Raw genomic sequence first — 17,178 nt, forward strand, 5'->3', positions numbered from 1 at the left:
ATGTGACCCATAGATCTACTTAGGTAAAGCCATGGAGATGGTGGCAATGGTGAGGGGAGTTGGCGAGAACTTCAGCAGGCATTCAGTTGACTTGGAGTGGCGGTGGCGAATCGAGTGCATGGAGATTCCATGCTAGGTTAAAAAGCATGTATATCAATACTCTAATGACTACACATTGTGGCTATCTGGGCGAAAGGCGGTGAAGACCATGGCGGAGTCGACCTTCTCTCGGAATGCGTCCAGAGACTTCGCCACCAGCGAGGTTTCCTCTCTCGCCGTCGCCACCTCCTTCCCCACCTTCTTCGCTTCATCCAAAGCGGACGTCGCCACCGCCATCGAATCCTCTTTGGCGAGCGCCAATTCCATCTCCAGCTTGCTCGCTTGAGCGATCGCCTCTGCCGCCGAAGACCTGAGCTCCTTCTCCATGCTGTCTGACCGCGCTGCCTGGAGCTCCATCGAATGACGGAGGTCGGCCAATTCGCCCTGCAGCTTGTCGACGTCCACTTGGCTCACCGTCTGGTTCGCGCCTTGCTCCAACCTGTTGACCTTCTCCTTGAGCTCTGGCAGGCAATGTCGCTTGGCGACGAGATCCGCCACCGCCAACTTCACGCTCTCCTGAAGCTCGATGGTGACCGGCCTGCGAAACTCCTCCATGGCCAACTTGACCTCTTTGCGAATGCTCCGGGCATTTTCTTGAAATGCGGATGGCGGGTTGATTCGCTGGAGTGCTGCTGTGATCTCTGCCTTGACGGTGTTGAGGTCCGCCATCCTCTCCTGGAATTGGACTTCCATCCCGTCCTTGTGCGCCAGGAACTCCTGTCGCAACTCGGCACAATTCGCGCAGTCATCGTTGGATGACTGCGAGGTTTCTTCGCCACTGGGGGTGTCGTTCACCGGAGCGGGACTTCCTGTAGACACTCGCTGGACGTCGCGCAAGTGGGGTGCTGTATCCCTGGTCAGCGCTGCATGGATTCGAAGCTGTGGCGGGCGCACTTACCCTTGCTGGTCGGAGGCACTGCTCTGAGGCGGTTCGCCTTCGCATCCCTTTTCGCCTCCGCCTCCTTCTTCGCTGCATTGCGGTCCAGTGGGGCGCCCCTCTTAGCTGGCCTTCGCCCTTCATCGAGATGTCCTGCCTTCGCCAATGTGGAGGACTTCGCTCCCTTCGACGCCTTGGATATCTCCAGGGAGGGCGTCACCTCCTGTGCCACCTCGGCAGCTCCTGCACTCGTCTCATGGGGCATCAGCAGCGAACACCGCCGATCGTCGTGTGGCCACTCCAAGGACGCGCGCTGTTTCATGGTTACATCGACTCCAGCTGCGACAAGATGTCCTGCTTACCTCATCCTCCGCCACCTCTGCCTGAAACTCTGGCACATCCTCTGGTTCGTCGGCGACTGGTGTCAGCATGCACTTGCTGCTGCTAGCTTGCGGCGGAGCAGCTGGCCCTGTTTGGAAGGCCATAGCCCGCACCGCCTCCATTGCCAGCCTGGCGGCTTCCTCCATGCCATCGCCTTCCGCCAGAGGCATCTTGGCTGCTGCCTTCGGAGCACTCGCCTTCGCCTTCCTGGTGATCACGGGCACCATTGGGCCCGAGCGACCTCCCATCGCCACCCTTGTCGTCTGCCCGCCCTCCTTCGCAACAGACTTGGCAGGCAGGACCTCATCCGCCTCACGTACTGAGGTCCTGGTGACCTCGCCACCATCTTGCGCACCTGAGTTTTGGCTCCTCACCGGCTTTGGCTTGGGTCCTGATTTCTTACCTTCGCCAGGTTTGGCGACTGCACCAGACTTGGCAGGCGCGCCAGACTTGGAGACCTCGCCAGAGTTGGTGACCTCGCCAGAGTTGGACAGAGCCACAGCTCCAGTGGCGGTGGCGGACTTGGTGGCGCGCTTGGACTTCGACGATTTCTCCACCGAGGCCTCGCCTTCAGCGTTGGCTTCATAGCGCGTGACGGTCGCCTTCTGCTTCGTCGCCTCGACCTCCTCGCCACCCTTGACCATGGAGCTGGATGCTGCAGCATTGCGTGTCTTGGTCTTCTTCGGCGGCTTGCGCTTCGACGCTCCCATGACCATGGGTTCTGCACCGTCGGGCTCATCGGAGTCGACCTTGACGTCGTATGGAGGTGGCGACGTGGGCAGTGGCTTGCCCTCTACCACCAGCGCTGCGCACATCTCTTGGAACTCACGCTGTGCGGTGTGTGAGTTTCCTCGCAGGGGCACGCCATCCGTGTTCCTCGGCGCGATGCTGCAACTGACGCCTCGTGCTGCACATTCGAGGCAGCGACCGAAGTTGGCGGTGTTGAGCTTGCATGGCCACTCTTTCTCCTGGCAGCCAACGCAAGGGACGAGCTGCAGGAACATTAGCACAGGTCAATGTCTCACAAGATCGTTACTCACCGAATCTGTTGCATGTGCCCACATGAAGTCAGACACGCGGGTGGACGTCTTTTTCCACATGTCCTTCTGCGACACCGTCACCTTCGCCTTCCCCTTCGCCGTCGCCTTCCCCTTCGCCGTCGCCTTTGCCTTCCCCTTCGCCTTCGCCTTCGGTGCGACATGAGGCGTCGCCGTCATCCTCGTTGTCTGTTTGACAGGTTTGGCAGGGGCGTTCGTCTTTGCAACACCGTCGTTACAGTCCCCTGCGGTCTTGGCGGGTAGATTGGAAGGCGGTGCCGGAGTCTCGTCTTCGCTTTCGATGAACTCCTTGCTCTTGTATTCCTTCGTCGCACGCTTCTTCTTTGGCGGCTTGACGGTCGGTACTTCCTCTTCATCGCTTGACTCCTTCGCCTTCCTCTTCCCGCTCTTCTTCGTGCTCACCTTCGAGCCCTCCACCTCGGTCTGCGCCATCCTCTTCTGCGCACGCTGCGCTCGGCCAGAGGTGGTCGGGGCCTCGCCTTTCTCCTTTGCGACCTCGATCGGCTTCATCCGCTTCGCCTTCGGAGCCGCCTCCTCATTCTCACTCTCCTCACTCGACTCTGTGATGACCGCCTTGCGCTTTCGGAGTGATGGGGCAGCTGGCGAGATCGATATTGGTCTGGCAGTTGGCGGAGGGGGCGACGCCGCATCGACCTCGATGGATTCGGGCTGGCCTGCACCCGGCACGTCTTCCGCCATCTCATCGTCATCATCTTTGTCGGCATCGTCGTCCTCGTCACTGTCAGCATCGTCGTCGTCCTCGCCCTCCTGCTCCTCTCCCTCTCCCTCTCCCTCTCCCTCTCCCCCATCCTCTTCTTCACTCATCGCATGCGCCGCCTTCCCCTGCGCCTTCTCCTTGCTCTTGCCCTTTCCCTTGTCCTCCCCCGCCTCCACGTGGACGATACGCTCACCCACCATGCCTGTCCCGACATCGTTGTCAGCTCTCTCCTTGCCTTTCCCCTTGGTGACGAGGTCCCCGGTAGCCAGGTCCTCCTCGCCACGTCCCTGGGTGTCGTCATCGGCTGGCACATTGCCCCAGCCCTCCGCTGGTGTACTCTTCACCGGTGGCAGCTTGCAATATGGATCTGGTGCAGTCAGTGTGTCGCTCGACGCCTCACAACGCTTGTGACTCACCTTCAGTCCACCACTGCCTTCCCAGGTCCTCACACTCCCCATACTCGCGCACAGCCAGAGGGTACCTCTTGTATATCCTCTCGTCGTCGTTCGATATGTGGTCCAGCTGCGCCAGGGCCTTCTGCTGGTACGCCCGGGTGAATTCCAGCAACGCACTGATGACGATGCCAGGCATCCTCAACGACTTCAAGGGCTGCGGGAAACTCTTTTCAAGCCGACTCTGTGTGGCATATTCGGTGAGGGTATGCCAGACCTGCGACTGATGACTTACCACTTCGAGGTAAATCCTCGCCTCCCAGTCCGAATAGCGAGGGTCGTCCTGGCGAGGCGCCGCTGCAACAATGGCCGTCAGTCGCGCGGCCTGCAGAACATAGTTGGGGTCGATATCCAGAGTCATGGCGAGCTTGGCAGAAGAAAGCGTGAGGGTGTTTCAAAAGCAGAGGTTGCAGTACAGCGGAGGCGGAGCAGACGACGCTATGAGCTGGCAGACGCGATCTGCACCAAGTTCAACTTCACACGCCACGCGACCACGTGCAAAACACGTGATCGCTGGACTTGCGCGATTTCTCAAGTCTCTCAAGGTCAGTGTGACCTGCTGCAAGTTCTCATGGCTCCCAACAGTAAGTTCTATTGCTCTCCTTGTGGAATCTGACTCCTTTGTGATGTTATCTGACCTTTCTATGTCATATCAATCCCCTTTCTACAACTGATCTCCCGCGATCCAGGACTGATCGAAGACTTGTCTGCTCACCACAATCTACCTGCCATGGCCAGTGACGCGGAACCTCCTGACACGCTGGACATTACGATGGGCGAGTCGGATGAGGAGGATAGTATCGCTGAGCCCCGTCGTCCACTCATTTCGGATCTCCTTGACTCTCCTGGATCTGCCCAGATCTCCTTGCCTCTCCACTCTGCTTCTCAGACACCCCTCACGCCCCGCCACACTACCCCGTTTCTGGCAGCTCCATTTGCGCCATCCAACTCGCCACATGAGCATCTTTACCGCCACGCCTCGCCAAAGGTACAGGCGTCATCTGGATCTGTGGCGCCTGTGGAGGGAAGTCGCGCACTTATTCCTGACCCTCTGGCGCCAGCTTGGGATGAAAGTCGTGGCAGTTCGCCAATCCATAGGCGTGCACTCATCTCAGATTCCACCCCCACTGCGCCCGGTGGAATGTTCGATTTCGACACTCCTGGCATCTCGCCAATCCCTCGACGCGCCCTGTTGGAAGCTACTCCCCTTCCTCCACCAGCTCACACTTTCGACTTTCGCACTCCTGACACCTCCCAACTCCCTCGACGATCGCTCATCGCTGAGCCCCTTGACGCTACACCACGTACATCCATCCACTTCAATAGTCAAGCAAGTACGCCGATGGCGAGGGGCATGCTGGTGGACGAGACACTTGACGCGGAATCAGTGCCGAAACTGCTGGACTTTGACAATAGTCCTCCTGCCACGCCAGGACGACGGCGAGCTCTGGTGATAGACAGCCCTGGCGCGACGCCTGTGCGTAGCCAGGTCCGGTGGCTAAATAGTCCCAGCACTTCGCCTCCAAAGAGGCGGCCTTTGTTGGATGATGTTTTAAGTCCACCGCCTCCGCCATCGGCGCCCTCTCACTCGCCAGCTCGCACTTTCGATGACAGCAATTTCCGCCACGATGCACCTGTCATTCACTATATGAAAGGCAGCATCGAGCCAGTCACTGTTACTTCCAGGATGCCAAGTCTGGCAGCACTTCCAGATGAGCTGCCGATCCATCGTCCCACCCATTGGGAACAGGTTCCAGGCTTATTCCCAGATACCACACAGCTGCTGCCAATGGCAGTCCCTGGAGAGACGAATGCCGCTTCTGGCTCACAAGTGGCCCGCCTCGGTAGATCGTTTGCGCAGATCGCAGCAGAGGCAGACAGTTCCAGTGAGTGCATCCCTGGCAACCTTCAGTCTGATGTTGACCTTATTCATAGTGGACGATGACGAAGGTGATAGCTTTGCGGTTAGTCGTCGTCGCGCCATGTTGCGGGAGCGCATTGTACGTCTTCAGCGTGAGCTCAACCTCACTGAGGATATGCACGTTGCGAACCTCAATGCCAGCTCGACCGTGTTCCAAATGGGGTACATTCTGAGGGACATTCGTGGCGAGGCGTATCGCAGCAACTGAACTAGTGTCTTTGAGCGTTTTGGTGTTAGCAATATATGACCACTATGTAACAGCTTGTATACCAGTACAAAATGGATACATTCACTTCTGCATCACTAAGCTCTAAAGCCCATCGCTCCTCCAGTGTACTCTTGAGATGGGCGGACTGCGCTCGCCATCACCAAGGCATGTTGTTGCCAGCAATTGGCCCATCGCCAAAGGACCTGAGTGAAAGCTTCACTGCATGGGAATATCGCTCCGCCAGCAAAGGGCCCACTGCCAAGGGTCAGAGGGTTGGCCATCGCCAAGCCGTGTTTTTGCCACCAATTGGCCCTCCGCCATGAGTGCTGGTGAGTGATGGGCCCACCGGCAAAGGTCAGAGGATTGGCGATCACCAGAGCACGTCATCACCACCAATGCGCCCGGAAACTGCAGGGCTGTATGTGACAATGGGCCCATTGGTGGCGATGACATATCCTGGTGATCGTCAACCCACTGGCCTTTGGCGGTGGGCCGATTGCTGGCGATAACATGCTCTGGTGTTGGCCAACCCACTGGCTTTTGGCGGTGGGCCGATTGCTGGCGGAAACATGTCCTGGCGATGACCTATCCCATGGGTGCTTGCAGTAAGGCCCTCACTGAGGGTGCTTTGGCGATGGGCCGACTGCTGGCGATAACATGCTCTGGCAATCGTCAACCCTCTAACCTTTGGCGGTGGGCCCATCCTTCAGGTTACACTCTGGGCGATCGGCCCACTGCTCATTCGTCATACTTTGGCGGTGGGCCGATTGCTCAGACAAACATGCTCTGGCCATGGCCAACACTCTGACCTTTGGCGGTGGGCCCATCCGTCATCTCATTCGTCATACTCTGGCGGTGGGCCGATTGCTCAGACAAACATGCTCTGGCCATGGCCAACACTCTGACCTTTGGCGGTGGGCCGATTGCTGGCGGAAACATGTCCTGGCAATGACCTATCCCATGGGTGCTTGCAGTAAGGCCCTCACTGAGGGTGCTTTGGCGATGGGCCGATTGCTGACGATAACATGCTCTGGCAATCGTCAACCCTCTAACCTTTGGCGGTGGGCCCATCCTTCAGGTTACACTCTGGGCGATCGGCCCACTGCTCATTCGTCATACTTTGGCGGTGGGCCGATTGCTCAGACAAACATGCTCTGGCCATGGCCAACACTCTGACCTTTGGCGGTGGGCCCATCCGTCATCTCATTCGTCATACTCTGGCGGTGGGCCGATTGCTCAGACAAACATGCTCTGGCCATGGCCAACACTCTGACCTTTGGCGGTGGGCCGATTGCTGGCGGAAACATGTCCTGGCGATGACCTATCCCATGGGTGCTTGCAGTAAGGCCCTCACTGAGGGTGCTTTGGCGATGGGCCGATTGCTGGCGATAACATGCTCTGGCAATCGTCAACCCTCTAACCTTTGGCAGTGGGCCCATCCTTCAGGTTACACTCTGGGCGATCGGCCCACTGCTCATTCGTCATACTTTGGCGGTGGGCCGATTGCTCAGACAAACATGCTCTGGCCATGGCCAACACTCTGACCTTTGGCGGTGGGCCCATCCGTCATCTTACACTCGTGGCGATGGGCCCACTGCTCATTGATCATACTTTGGCAGTGGGCCCATCGATGGCGATAACATGCTCTGGCGTCAGCCCACCCTCTGACCTGTGGCGGTGGGCCCATTGCTTAACGGTTACAACACTGTAATATGCCCTGCTAGTGGGCCGAGCACTGGGATAAGAACACTAGTGGTGGGCCCACTGCTAGTATCCCACACATGAAAGGTATGGGCCCACTGCTGGTAGAGGTCAACATGGTGACAATGGGCCGACGTCCGCTGGCTGTCCAGTTCATGACAATGTCAGGGTAAATGGGAGTTCAGTTCAGGTAACATGACTGAAAGGTGTGAGTAGCGCAGGTGCACCGCTTCTCCACGACACTGACCGCGACACTGTAGAATAGTGAGCTCACTTGCAAGAGAAGTAATGATAAAATACAACATACCAGCACTTTTTGTTAACCGCCCGTCCCGCGGCCTTGGTGTTTGACGTAGATGTAGATGCACTGTGAAATATATGTTGCTATCAATCAAGAGGTGTTCAGCTAAAGAGACAACATACCGCGGGCCTTGTTTCCGTTTTCTACCCCTCATCACCTTCACCACCTCTTTAATGCTTCCACCATCCTCCTCGTCATCGTCCTCTCCTTCCGCATCCGCATCGCTCTCATCATCGCGTTTGCACACACCATCTGCACGCTGCCCGTCAACCGCGTCCTCACGGCCTGCAACGACCTTGTCACCCTCATGCCTGACCTCCACACCGACAGCGTCACCCGCAGCGGCAACCCCTTTCCCCTTGTTGACTGTGTGCTCACCATGAGTGACCACAGTCTCCGTGGCACTATGCTTGAGAGCGCGCATCGAAATATTGTCTGGGTCCAATGGCTCGCCATCGTCATCGACATAAGTCTACACCGCGACGTCGCCATCAGCGCCACTATCACACTTATTGGCAGGACATGGGAGCTCACTGATGTGCTCACAACCACCCGCTTCCGTGAAGGTGTCTGGGCAATGTCATCATCATCGTCATCCTCCTCCTTCTCCTCCTCCTCCTCCTTCTCCTTGTCGGTGGCATCACCATCATGAGCGATGGCATCACCGTCAGGAGCGATGGCGTCACCATCAGCAATGATGGCATCACCGTCAGGAGCGATGGCCATCTCGTTGACACTTGGCCCTTCGAGGATGTTGCCATTATCGAGTATCGTGCATCTTCGAATAGCGGCCAGGTCGACCACAAAGCTGAATGACCCGTCAGTGTCTTGCGCGTCATACATTCGGAGGTATAGTGCCATGACCTGCGCAGGCTTCATCTTTACCGGTGATGAGATTGTTGTTCCGTCGCAAGCCGGAAAGGAGGAGTATGAGCGGAATCAAGTCCGCGTGGGGTCTGAGATGCAATGAGGGAGAAGAGTCTATTCCGGAGGTATGAGGTGGGTGGCCCGAAAGTGTAGCTAGGAAAATCTCTGTAGTTGCAATGATCGCTGGACAACGTGTTGGACTAAAATTGCACTGCCCTAAGGAGAACGCTAAAATGCAGAAATGCAAGACTGCCCAGAAAATGCACAAAACACAAGACTGCCCAAAGACGCACTAACTGGATGGGATGGGAATGTGAAACGAGTCTTTTCGCAAGCGTACCTTTTGGGACGGTGGGTTCTCCTCCTCCCCTTTTTCCCTGCCATCATACTTAACTAGTCCTGACCTTTCCTGCCCTCCCGATACTGCCCGCATCTGCTTAACAATCGCTCCGCTGAATCACTGCCCATCACGCCATATCTCGCAATCCCGTCCCCTCACGCTCCTACTCATTCTGAGGGACCTTCCGTCACTGAACCCGCCCGAGCGCCTAATAAGGACCCGTCCATCTTGGAGGCATCTCTCATCCTAAACTCAATCTCCCATCCATGGATGCCAGCGTCATCCTTCGCAAATACACCCTCGCAGAAGCTCTTCTTCACATTGAGATCTTTACCGAGCCCTTCGATCCGATCCTGTGGAAAGCATGGGCAGTCCGGATGCACGTCCTGCTGGTGAGGCCCCCACGAGCATATGATCCTTCGCTGTCTGACCCTCACATGTCCCTGAGGTCCTTATGGTCCAAGCCCAGTCTGAAGCGGCCAGCGTGAGGATCATCCTACCCCTTCTGCGCAATATCCCTGTCCTGGCCCAGGTGGAAATACACCTGGCAACAGCTCGCACTGTAGAAGGTGGTCGTCGGATGATACCCCAAATTGCGGATCATCTTCCTGCGGTCATTCCTCATAGTTTGACTGCCCGCGTTCTGTATGACGACCCTGCAGTCCGCGAGAACTTTGGTTTAGGCCACCCACTGGATGGTCTCCCTGACATTGGTGCGCGGTCATCCTGTCCCTATTTTCCTGGAGTCATGTTCCTCAGCTTTTTATCGCCATCAGGAACCTTGCGCCTTCAGGTTGAGACATTGCGCAATGCGGCCCGTGAACTGTACGATGTCATGCGTGGAGTCACTGGTAGATGCGAGCTGGCGGATGGTACTTTGAGACGGTTGCAGATCATAGTCGAGGAATTGGAAGTAGCGTTCAGGCTCGTAGCATGCCCTCCTCCGATAACCAGCTTCCAACTGATGTCGGACTAGGGGTCAGTTGTGTAGCACCCTGTAGTATCTCCAAAATGTGAGACCGCTTCCCGGATGTGATTCCCACCTCAGTGTGCTCTGCGTCCCTTCACCGGGTCGCCTACAGATCCTTGCCAATCCGCAGCAACCAATTCGCATGCGATATCGCCGAGTGTGTCCCACGGGAGTTCAGGGAGATCCTCAACATCGGTGTGTGTGTATACTGATGAAAGTAATTAGTATGAGAATGAATTTATAAACAAAATACGTACACCATAACTCTTCCATGTATTCCTTCAAGGTCTTCCCTACGTGCATTGGAGTCCAGTCTTTCTCTATCTGTGGGAGGACGGGCTTGCCAATGTCATCGGGTGCCCTGGGAGGATCACGGTTCACCACTGTTGATCGTATTGTAAGTATGAGAGTCCTGCACGAAGCAACAAAACTTACCGAACACTCGGGCCATGAAGCGTTCCCAGCACGCGTCTTCAGCTTCATTTCTGCCTTCAAAGGTGGAGAACGATTCGGTTTCCCCGGTGGGCATGATATCGACACTGCAAACATACTGTAAGTGAATTTCCGTGGACAGATATGGAGAATGAGAACTCACCGAGTGGAACGGGGAACTCCCTCTCGTGGCTTGTACACCATGCGCAAATGGAAGCCAACATCCTCTCCTGCTTGCCAACCCTTGCTTCCGATCAACCCCTGGAGGGCCGATGCAACCTTGACAAAAAGTCCTTCTTGGTTGCTAACGTCACTGGTGAGCCTCAAGTCATCACGCAGAGCTACGACTTGGACTCACTCGGCGATGAGGTCATCAACACTCAAATTCTCCCTCTCCTTGCGCAGCTCCTCCGCCTTCTCCTCCCAGGTGTGCTTCTCCTCGTCTGATAGTGCCTTGAAGCACTTGGACTTGACTGAGGAGATGACGGCTGTGCAGTTTGATTTGTTCACCTTCCCCTCTGCAACCTGAGATGTGAGCGCCGCCTCCCAAATTTTGCGACCTTCATCATCCTTGGCCCATAATGCACTGCCGCCACTGCTACACTTGCGCGCAATGAACATGTTCTTGCCCCCGGCATGGAACTCGCATTGGACTCCTTTACTGATGCACATGCGGGTGTTCTTGAAGAACACCTGCACTTTCTGTATGTACATAGAATGGATGAGAATCGTACCCTGAGAATGAATGCGAAGACTCACCTCATGTGCCATGGGGAGAGCTGCCCTGGTGAAGCGAGGGGACACATTCTGCAATGCTGCAACTGCAGCCTTCAAGATTGCTGTTCGCTCTTCACTACCCAGCTTGTGACTCAAGTATTCGGCATGTTTCTCGTCCAGCACAGTGAGCTCCACGAGGCGCCAGCTTATGTGCTTCTGCAAGATGACTTCAATGGAGGAATCTGCCATAGTGAAAGCTACTGCGGGTGCACATAACATAGGGAGACTCACCAAATTTTCACCCTTATCATCCGTCTCCTGAGATGCATAAGCCAATCGGTATTGTATGTTTAGCCTCGCGTAGTCTCGCAGAAAAAATATTTTGTGGCGCTGTCACTCCGACGGTAAAAGTACAATCTTCAGATCATATACAGATATGTGAGATCTCACCAGGATCGGATTTAGCGTTGTGGAAGCATCCCGATCTGAATGACGAAAGACAGTGTCAGCGGGTAATATTTGTTGACTGTGGCAGAGCGCACTATTCCGAACCAGTCTACATAACGTAGTAATATTCCTTGCCATCCACAATCTCGATGATCTCACCCGGGACATCATCGTTAGGTATGATCTCTGCTTCCACCTCATCATCTGTAAGCTCAATGTCACACTCTATCACCTCACGTGCCTTCCCCTTATCCATCCGTCTGAATTTTCTACCCTCTGTCCCCACATTGGGTGACAGTGAACGCTTGGCCACGTGTCTGCTCGAGCTTGAACTGCTAGCAGCGTCGCAAACCCGGCTGGATGAGGACGTTGAAGGCGTCGAAAGCATGCTCTGAGATCCACCGGAAGATGAGGATGGGGTGGTGAGAACGTTCTTCGCAAACGTGTTGATAGCGGCCATGAGCGCAGGCAGACGCACAGTTGCCGAAACCTGTATGTTAACAATCTGAGCAGCGCTCGGATTCCAAGTGCTGCTCTTTTCACGGTAAACAGGAGTGTCGCCCGGAAGCAAATACTGCTTATCCATGTGCTTTGGATAGTCGACAAACTTCTTCAAATGAGGGAAGTACCGCTGGTATGGCGATAAGCCTTGGGAGTCATCGATAAGCACCGTCTCGATGAAGGACTGCTTGAACTTGAATTCAAGATAGTCCTCGCGCTGTATTCCCCGTGTGGGAATAATGAGAGGAATATCTGAACCCTGCACACCGCATTAGCAAGCTCACTGGTGGTCACACGTGAATGTTACTTATCTTGCACACCACGAGCACTGACACAGTGGCAGAATTCAAGGGAGGGCAACCGCGGCGGTGGAAAACTGGTGAGGTGCTAGAAGAACTCAAGAGCAGGCTGCTCCGGGGGGGGGGGGGCTGCTTGGAGGCAAGCTGGTGTCGATCATAGGACTGGTGGGCGGTGGCGTGGCCTTGGATTGAGGTTTGTCAGAGCGCAAACAGCCCGCACCGCCTAGTACAGGGGGTGGACAGAGAGCAGCAACGTCCTCATGGCACTGGGCCATATTACCCCACGTCATTTGCGCTCGAAGCCTTTTGAGATGGCGCCCACACGTTGGAGTAGTGCGACACTGAATGAGATCAGAAAGAATGTAGGTGCATGAGTACAAAGTGGACTTACAATCTCGAAGAGCACCCCAAGATTCTCAGCATTGGTCACACCGTAGCTGGCCACAACGAGGTGATGCTGCTCCAGTTGCACCAAGCATGTTATCAACAAAGACAGCAAGACGTCACGTCGAGGGAGAAGGCCGTCGACAATGGCCTTGACGCGGGGGTCGGTGCGAGCCATGTTCAAGTGTGAACGCTGCAGTTCAATGTGTTCGCAGCACAGCTTTTATACCAGAAACAGTGCAAATAAATGCATACAAAATCCAGGCATATATGACACGTCGTACTGTTCGAGATCCATCGGGAAATTACCAGTGTGAATCAGCCTGCAAACAGAAGTCATCAGTTATTGAATTAACTATACATGGTGACCACTTAGCTGAATTTGAGTGTAGCTGCTCTGAACCGATGTTGGCGATCTTCGAGACAAGGCAGCACTGTCACCCGCATAGATAGTGCATTCCAATCAAGTCGGGCATGTCATTTCTGTACAACAATACATAAATTGCAGAATGAACGGCCAAGCACTACGCGAATCGGATGGGCGCAACGGGGAGACGGTGAAACTGGTGCACGAACATCTGCACATACAAGCAGACGATGCTATCCTGCAAGCGATTGTACTCATCTGCCTCGCAGATGAGCAGAGTGTCCGCATCTATTCGCAAGTCTTCCGGGACATCTGGCCACCGTTGCACGACTGCGAGAAATGCACTGAGGCGGGGACGGCTCCGCTCCCATCCCGGCGCAGGCGCACGAACCCAATGGAAAGCAACATCATCTTCACTCCAGCACGGTGCGACCATCAGACATGACCTGGTGGCGCGTCTATCCCACACCTTGGCCACTTGTGCCTCGCGTTCCCACTGATGTAAAGAGCCCCATTTGCTCGTGTCCAAGAGACAAGCATCCAATGCACACAACTCGCAGTGCCAGTTGGTCTCATGCAGCTCCCACAAGATCTGCTTACAGACGTCGACCACATTATCCAGCGAGATCGGGTCCTCGCCCCAGGAGGGTTCCATTGTCTCATTGTACGAGCTCATCTGGCCAGTGGCAGCAAAGAGCCGACGAATATTTTGTTGCCGCTCATGTTTATCCTTGGCTTTCTTCGCCACGCTCGATTTGCTGGCGACAAGACTTGCAGTGTTCGCATCTGATAGCCCATCACCACTTGATGTTGATGCACCCTCACACGCCGCTGCCTCACCCTCGCCCGACGTCAAGGTGGCTGACATAGCGCTCTGACCTTCCGCAGTCTTGTCCAGACTGTAGTCTCCCCACAACGCATCCCTCCATTCCGCTATCTTCAGTGGAAGCCCGCTGATCATCGGATTTAAAATTCGTTGATGACAAAACCCGCGGATCTGCACGAAATTGTGCAGGTACTGGGAAAGCTTGTCACTGGTGCAGTCAAGCACAAAAGGCGGTGGGAAAAAGTATGTTGCCGCCCATGGCGGTGCCATCAAAGGAGGCACACCCAAAAGGGCGGTGTTCCACGCATCGCCGAGTAACATGCTGGGCTTGTGCAACAAAGACGGATGGGCAGGCTGCGATGCCCCCACGCTAGAACTTTCGGCGTTGCGATTTTTTTTTCCTTGCATGCCATGGTGCGTACGCTTGGACTTTTTGGCGGACTCTGCACTGCCCGAGGGCTGCAAATCGGCTCAGCTGTCACTCTGCTGCGCAGTTGGGAGTTGCGCGGATGAGAGTTTGTCGTCCTTTTGCTTCTTCTGTGGGGTTGTTCAGCAGTTGAGACTTCGGATGCGCCTTCGAGCGGAGGCAGGCCGGTAGTGCAGACAGCAGCTGTAGCCTCATGCAACATCCTAGCGGGTCATTCACCCATGCGGTGCAAGATTCCCGCAAGGTCCATCTCATGCCTGAGCAGGCATGGCCACGACATTTCCAGGCTTAGCTCATAGCTCACCAACACAGGACTAGCCCATTTCTCGATCTTTGTCTTCTCTGTCTTAGTCTGGATGAACCAAAACGGTATGCCGATGCGGAACAACGAATGCGCGATGTTGGCGTCATTCGTGAAAGCACCTCATACAGGCAAAATATCCCAATCGGGTTTCCTGCGGAGGGTTGGCGTCTCCAGCTGACCGACGACGACAGTGTAATAGTTGACAAACCCCCACAGCTCGAGTGTGAGGCATTGCACGTGTGCCCCGAGCGCGATCACATGGGTGCAAGTCGTCGGGAGGAGGTGAAGATGGTCCAGACACTGACCCAGCATCAGTATGAGTTGCTGGCCGGGTTTCGTCTTCTCCGAAGTTGCTCTGCCAAGCTGGCGAGCAAAATTGTCCATCACCCGCAGTGCTGCCTCAGCCAGCATGTTGAACTTCTCCTCCATCAGAAAGCCCAGATCGGGTACACCGCAGGTCGAATCCACCTCCCACTCCCATAACCTGATCTTGTCCCACAGAACCATTGCATCTGCCTCCAACACAGCAGCCATACCCGGTATACACATGTGATGTATGACCTTTCGGTCGAACATCTGCGGCCACCTCGAATACTTCTGGGGACCCCAATGTCCATCCTGCTGCGTCACAATCTGCCCATCGAGTACTGCCGGGAATTCAGGTATGTAGCTCGCATTCGGCATGGTTATGACACTGTCATTACGCAATGGAAACTCCGTGGCCAAAAGACCATCGAAAGGTGAAACTTCGTCCGCCCCTGTTTCACTTGATCAGAGAGAGCTTGAACATTGTAAAAGTATTTGCCTACCCATTAAAAGTGTCGATCCACCAGCAATCGCCTGGTGAGATGACAACGCACTTGGCAATGCCATAGCCCGAGAGGTTAGATCATTGTAGCCTTGGGAGGATGACGGCCGGGCATCTCTTCCATCGCGTACTGTTCGATGAGCTTAGGAAAGAGTTTCAGATCACTTAGCACTAGGCAGAAAGACCGGGTGAAAACATACCGGAATCGTTCTGATTGGGCTACCCCAGCGCTGATCCTGAGCCACGTCCCCGTCCTCATCCACGTCCTCATCCTTGTCCTCGGCCTTGGCCTTGGCCTCGTCTGGTAGACATCGTCTGATTCGGTAAGAATAATCAGCCTCACACAAGGCTTAGATGTACGATTCGCGTACCTTCGCAGAAAAAAAAGGTGCCGCAATCCAGCGCCGATGAGCCTGCAGACGAAATGAGTGTACACTAACGTAACTACGAAATGTATGGACACTACACAACGAAGGGAAAATGAATGAGTAATGCATGCTAAGGCTGCACCACCTGTGAATAAGGGACTTACCACCGAGAGTACCTACTTCCAATCTCCAACAGAGAAGCCAAAGACTCACGAAAATCTACAGGCCTCCGATCTTAATACAGGGGGCACACAGCGTGCTCGAACGTGCACTGGTCTTGAGTTCTTGGGAATCCCAGCCAGGCAAAGAGAGAAGTCTCTCTTTGCACGTAGCTGTCATCCTCAGTGGCATTCAAGAGATGTATGCCTCTTGTTTGCACTCTGGCTTTGAGGGAAAGAAGATCTTCAAGAAATTAGAATGTGAGATGAAACTCACAGAAGGGAGGAGGGTAGGGACGATGAATGATAATTGATGAAGGTAGGATGATCCTTGTTGATCCCTCTGAGTTCGGAGTCCGCCGGTCCGAGGCCTTTCGGGCTCTGAATGTGGATGGAAGAGGACCGCCCACTCACCATCCAATTTGAATCTCTGCCCAGATTTGATTGTCAGTGCTGGCGACTTCCTCATTCTAAGTCCAACAGCCTCAAGTCCCAGCCACCTCAGACTCAAGTTCAAGCTCTTTCCTCAAGCCTCTCTTCCTCCCTCCGCCTCTTCAAGCACTCTGGTGCTTCGATGGCCATACGGCCATCGTGAGACCTCGGTTGGTGTCCGCTCCCACTGGTATCACCAGTGGTTGAGTGGACACAGCAAATTCGAGGGCTTGCATGCCGACGATGTGGCTGTAGCCATGGTATGTATATTTTCGTAGTGTATCCTCTTCCGCTCGCTCTTCACATTTAGCTCACCGCTATCCTTCATGGCCTTCCGTTGCTTTGGCCCTCAAGATGTCCTTCATTTCCTGGTAAGTCTTTTGCTATTCATCATCGATCTCCCTCACTTACTCCGGCACTGAGGTGGCTTGCTCGCGGGCTCACGGGCTCTAGGTATATTCTTCCACACGTGTGAGGTCCCTACGCGATAATGTAGCAATTGCGGCAAAACACGCATCCGGTTTTTCATTAGCTTCTCGATCAGTAGAGTTCGCACCCATGCGGAGGCGATCTGTCAAGATCAGGACAGTGTGGGTTAGTGTATGTAAGGTATCATAGAAGTACACCAGCATTTTGTGGGCCAGGGTACCGCTGTCCTCAGCGCACGCATTGTAAGTTCCTCTTGCTCTGCGAAATTCTCATCCTGTTATCACATTGGCAGCCCACTACCTCCATAACTCGATGAGTGGGCACGGTGAAGGGAATTACATTCCACGCATCTCGTCGTAAAGTGGCCATCATGTCGAAGAAGATGG

General features: G+C 54.9%; 4 protein-coding genes across 4 annotated transcripts; 1 reads left to right on the plus strand and 3 right to left on the minus strand.

Annotated features, from left to right (window-relative positions):
- Positions 1-168: 168 nt before the first annotated feature.
- SCP_1100430 (hypothetical protein) lies at positions 169-3,946 on the minus strand (the record flags this gene model as incomplete). The annotated part of the gene is made up of 6 exons (XM_027762480.1): positions 169-944; positions 998-1,289; positions 1,339-2,349; positions 2,398-3,500; positions 3,550-3,769; positions 3,821-3,946. 6 exons carry the CDS (start codon positions 3,944-3,946, stop codon positions 169-171), a joined length of 3,528 nt encoding a protein of 1,175 aa, XP_027618281.1.
- Positions 3,947-4,315: 369 nt separating this feature from the next.
- SCP_1100440 (hypothetical protein) lies at positions 4,316-5,714 on the plus strand (the record flags this gene model as incomplete). Its single annotated transcript, XM_027762481.1, has 2 exons — positions 4,316-5,471; positions 5,521-5,714. The coding sequence occupies 2 exons, from the start codon at positions 4,316-4,318 to the stop codon at positions 5,712-5,714; spliced, it is 1,350 nt and encodes a 449-aa protein (XP_027618282.1).
- A 1,882-nt stretch (positions 5,715-7,596) lies between these two features.
- SCP_1100450 (hypothetical protein) lies at positions 7,597-11,291 on the minus strand (the record flags this gene model as incomplete). Its single annotated transcript, XM_027762482.1, has 10 exons — positions 7,597-7,669; positions 7,723-7,782; positions 7,839-8,188; positions 8,251-8,595; positions 9,992-10,101; positions 10,151-10,276; positions 10,329-10,432; positions 10,489-10,629; positions 10,684-11,027; positions 11,085-11,291. 10 exons carry the CDS (start codon positions 11,289-11,291, stop codon positions 7,597-7,599), a joined length of 1,860 nt encoding a protein of 619 aa, XP_027618283.1.
- Positions 11,292-11,598: 307 nt separating this feature from the next.
- Positions 11,599-16,348, minus strand: SCP_1100460 (hypothetical protein; the record flags this gene model as incomplete). Its single annotated transcript, XM_027762483.1, has 11 exons — positions 11,599-12,249; positions 12,311-12,471; positions 12,929-12,996; positions 13,262-14,325; positions 14,598-14,716; positions 14,777-15,355; positions 15,407-15,456; positions 15,537-15,547; positions 15,606-15,720; positions 15,777-15,818; positions 16,209-16,348. 11 exons carry the CDS (start codon positions 16,346-16,348, stop codon positions 11,599-11,601), a joined length of 3,000 nt encoding a protein of 999 aa, XP_027618284.1.
- Between the last annotated feature and the right edge of the window lie 830 nt (positions 16,349-17,178).

Source organism: Sparassis crispa (assembly GCF_003851025.1).
Source record: "Sparassis crispa DNA, contig_000011F, whole genome shotgun sequence".
In the NCBI taxonomy this organism is placed as follows: domain Eukaryota; kingdom Fungi; phylum Basidiomycota; class Agaricomycetes; order Polyporales; family Sparassidaceae; genus Sparassis; species Sparassis crispa.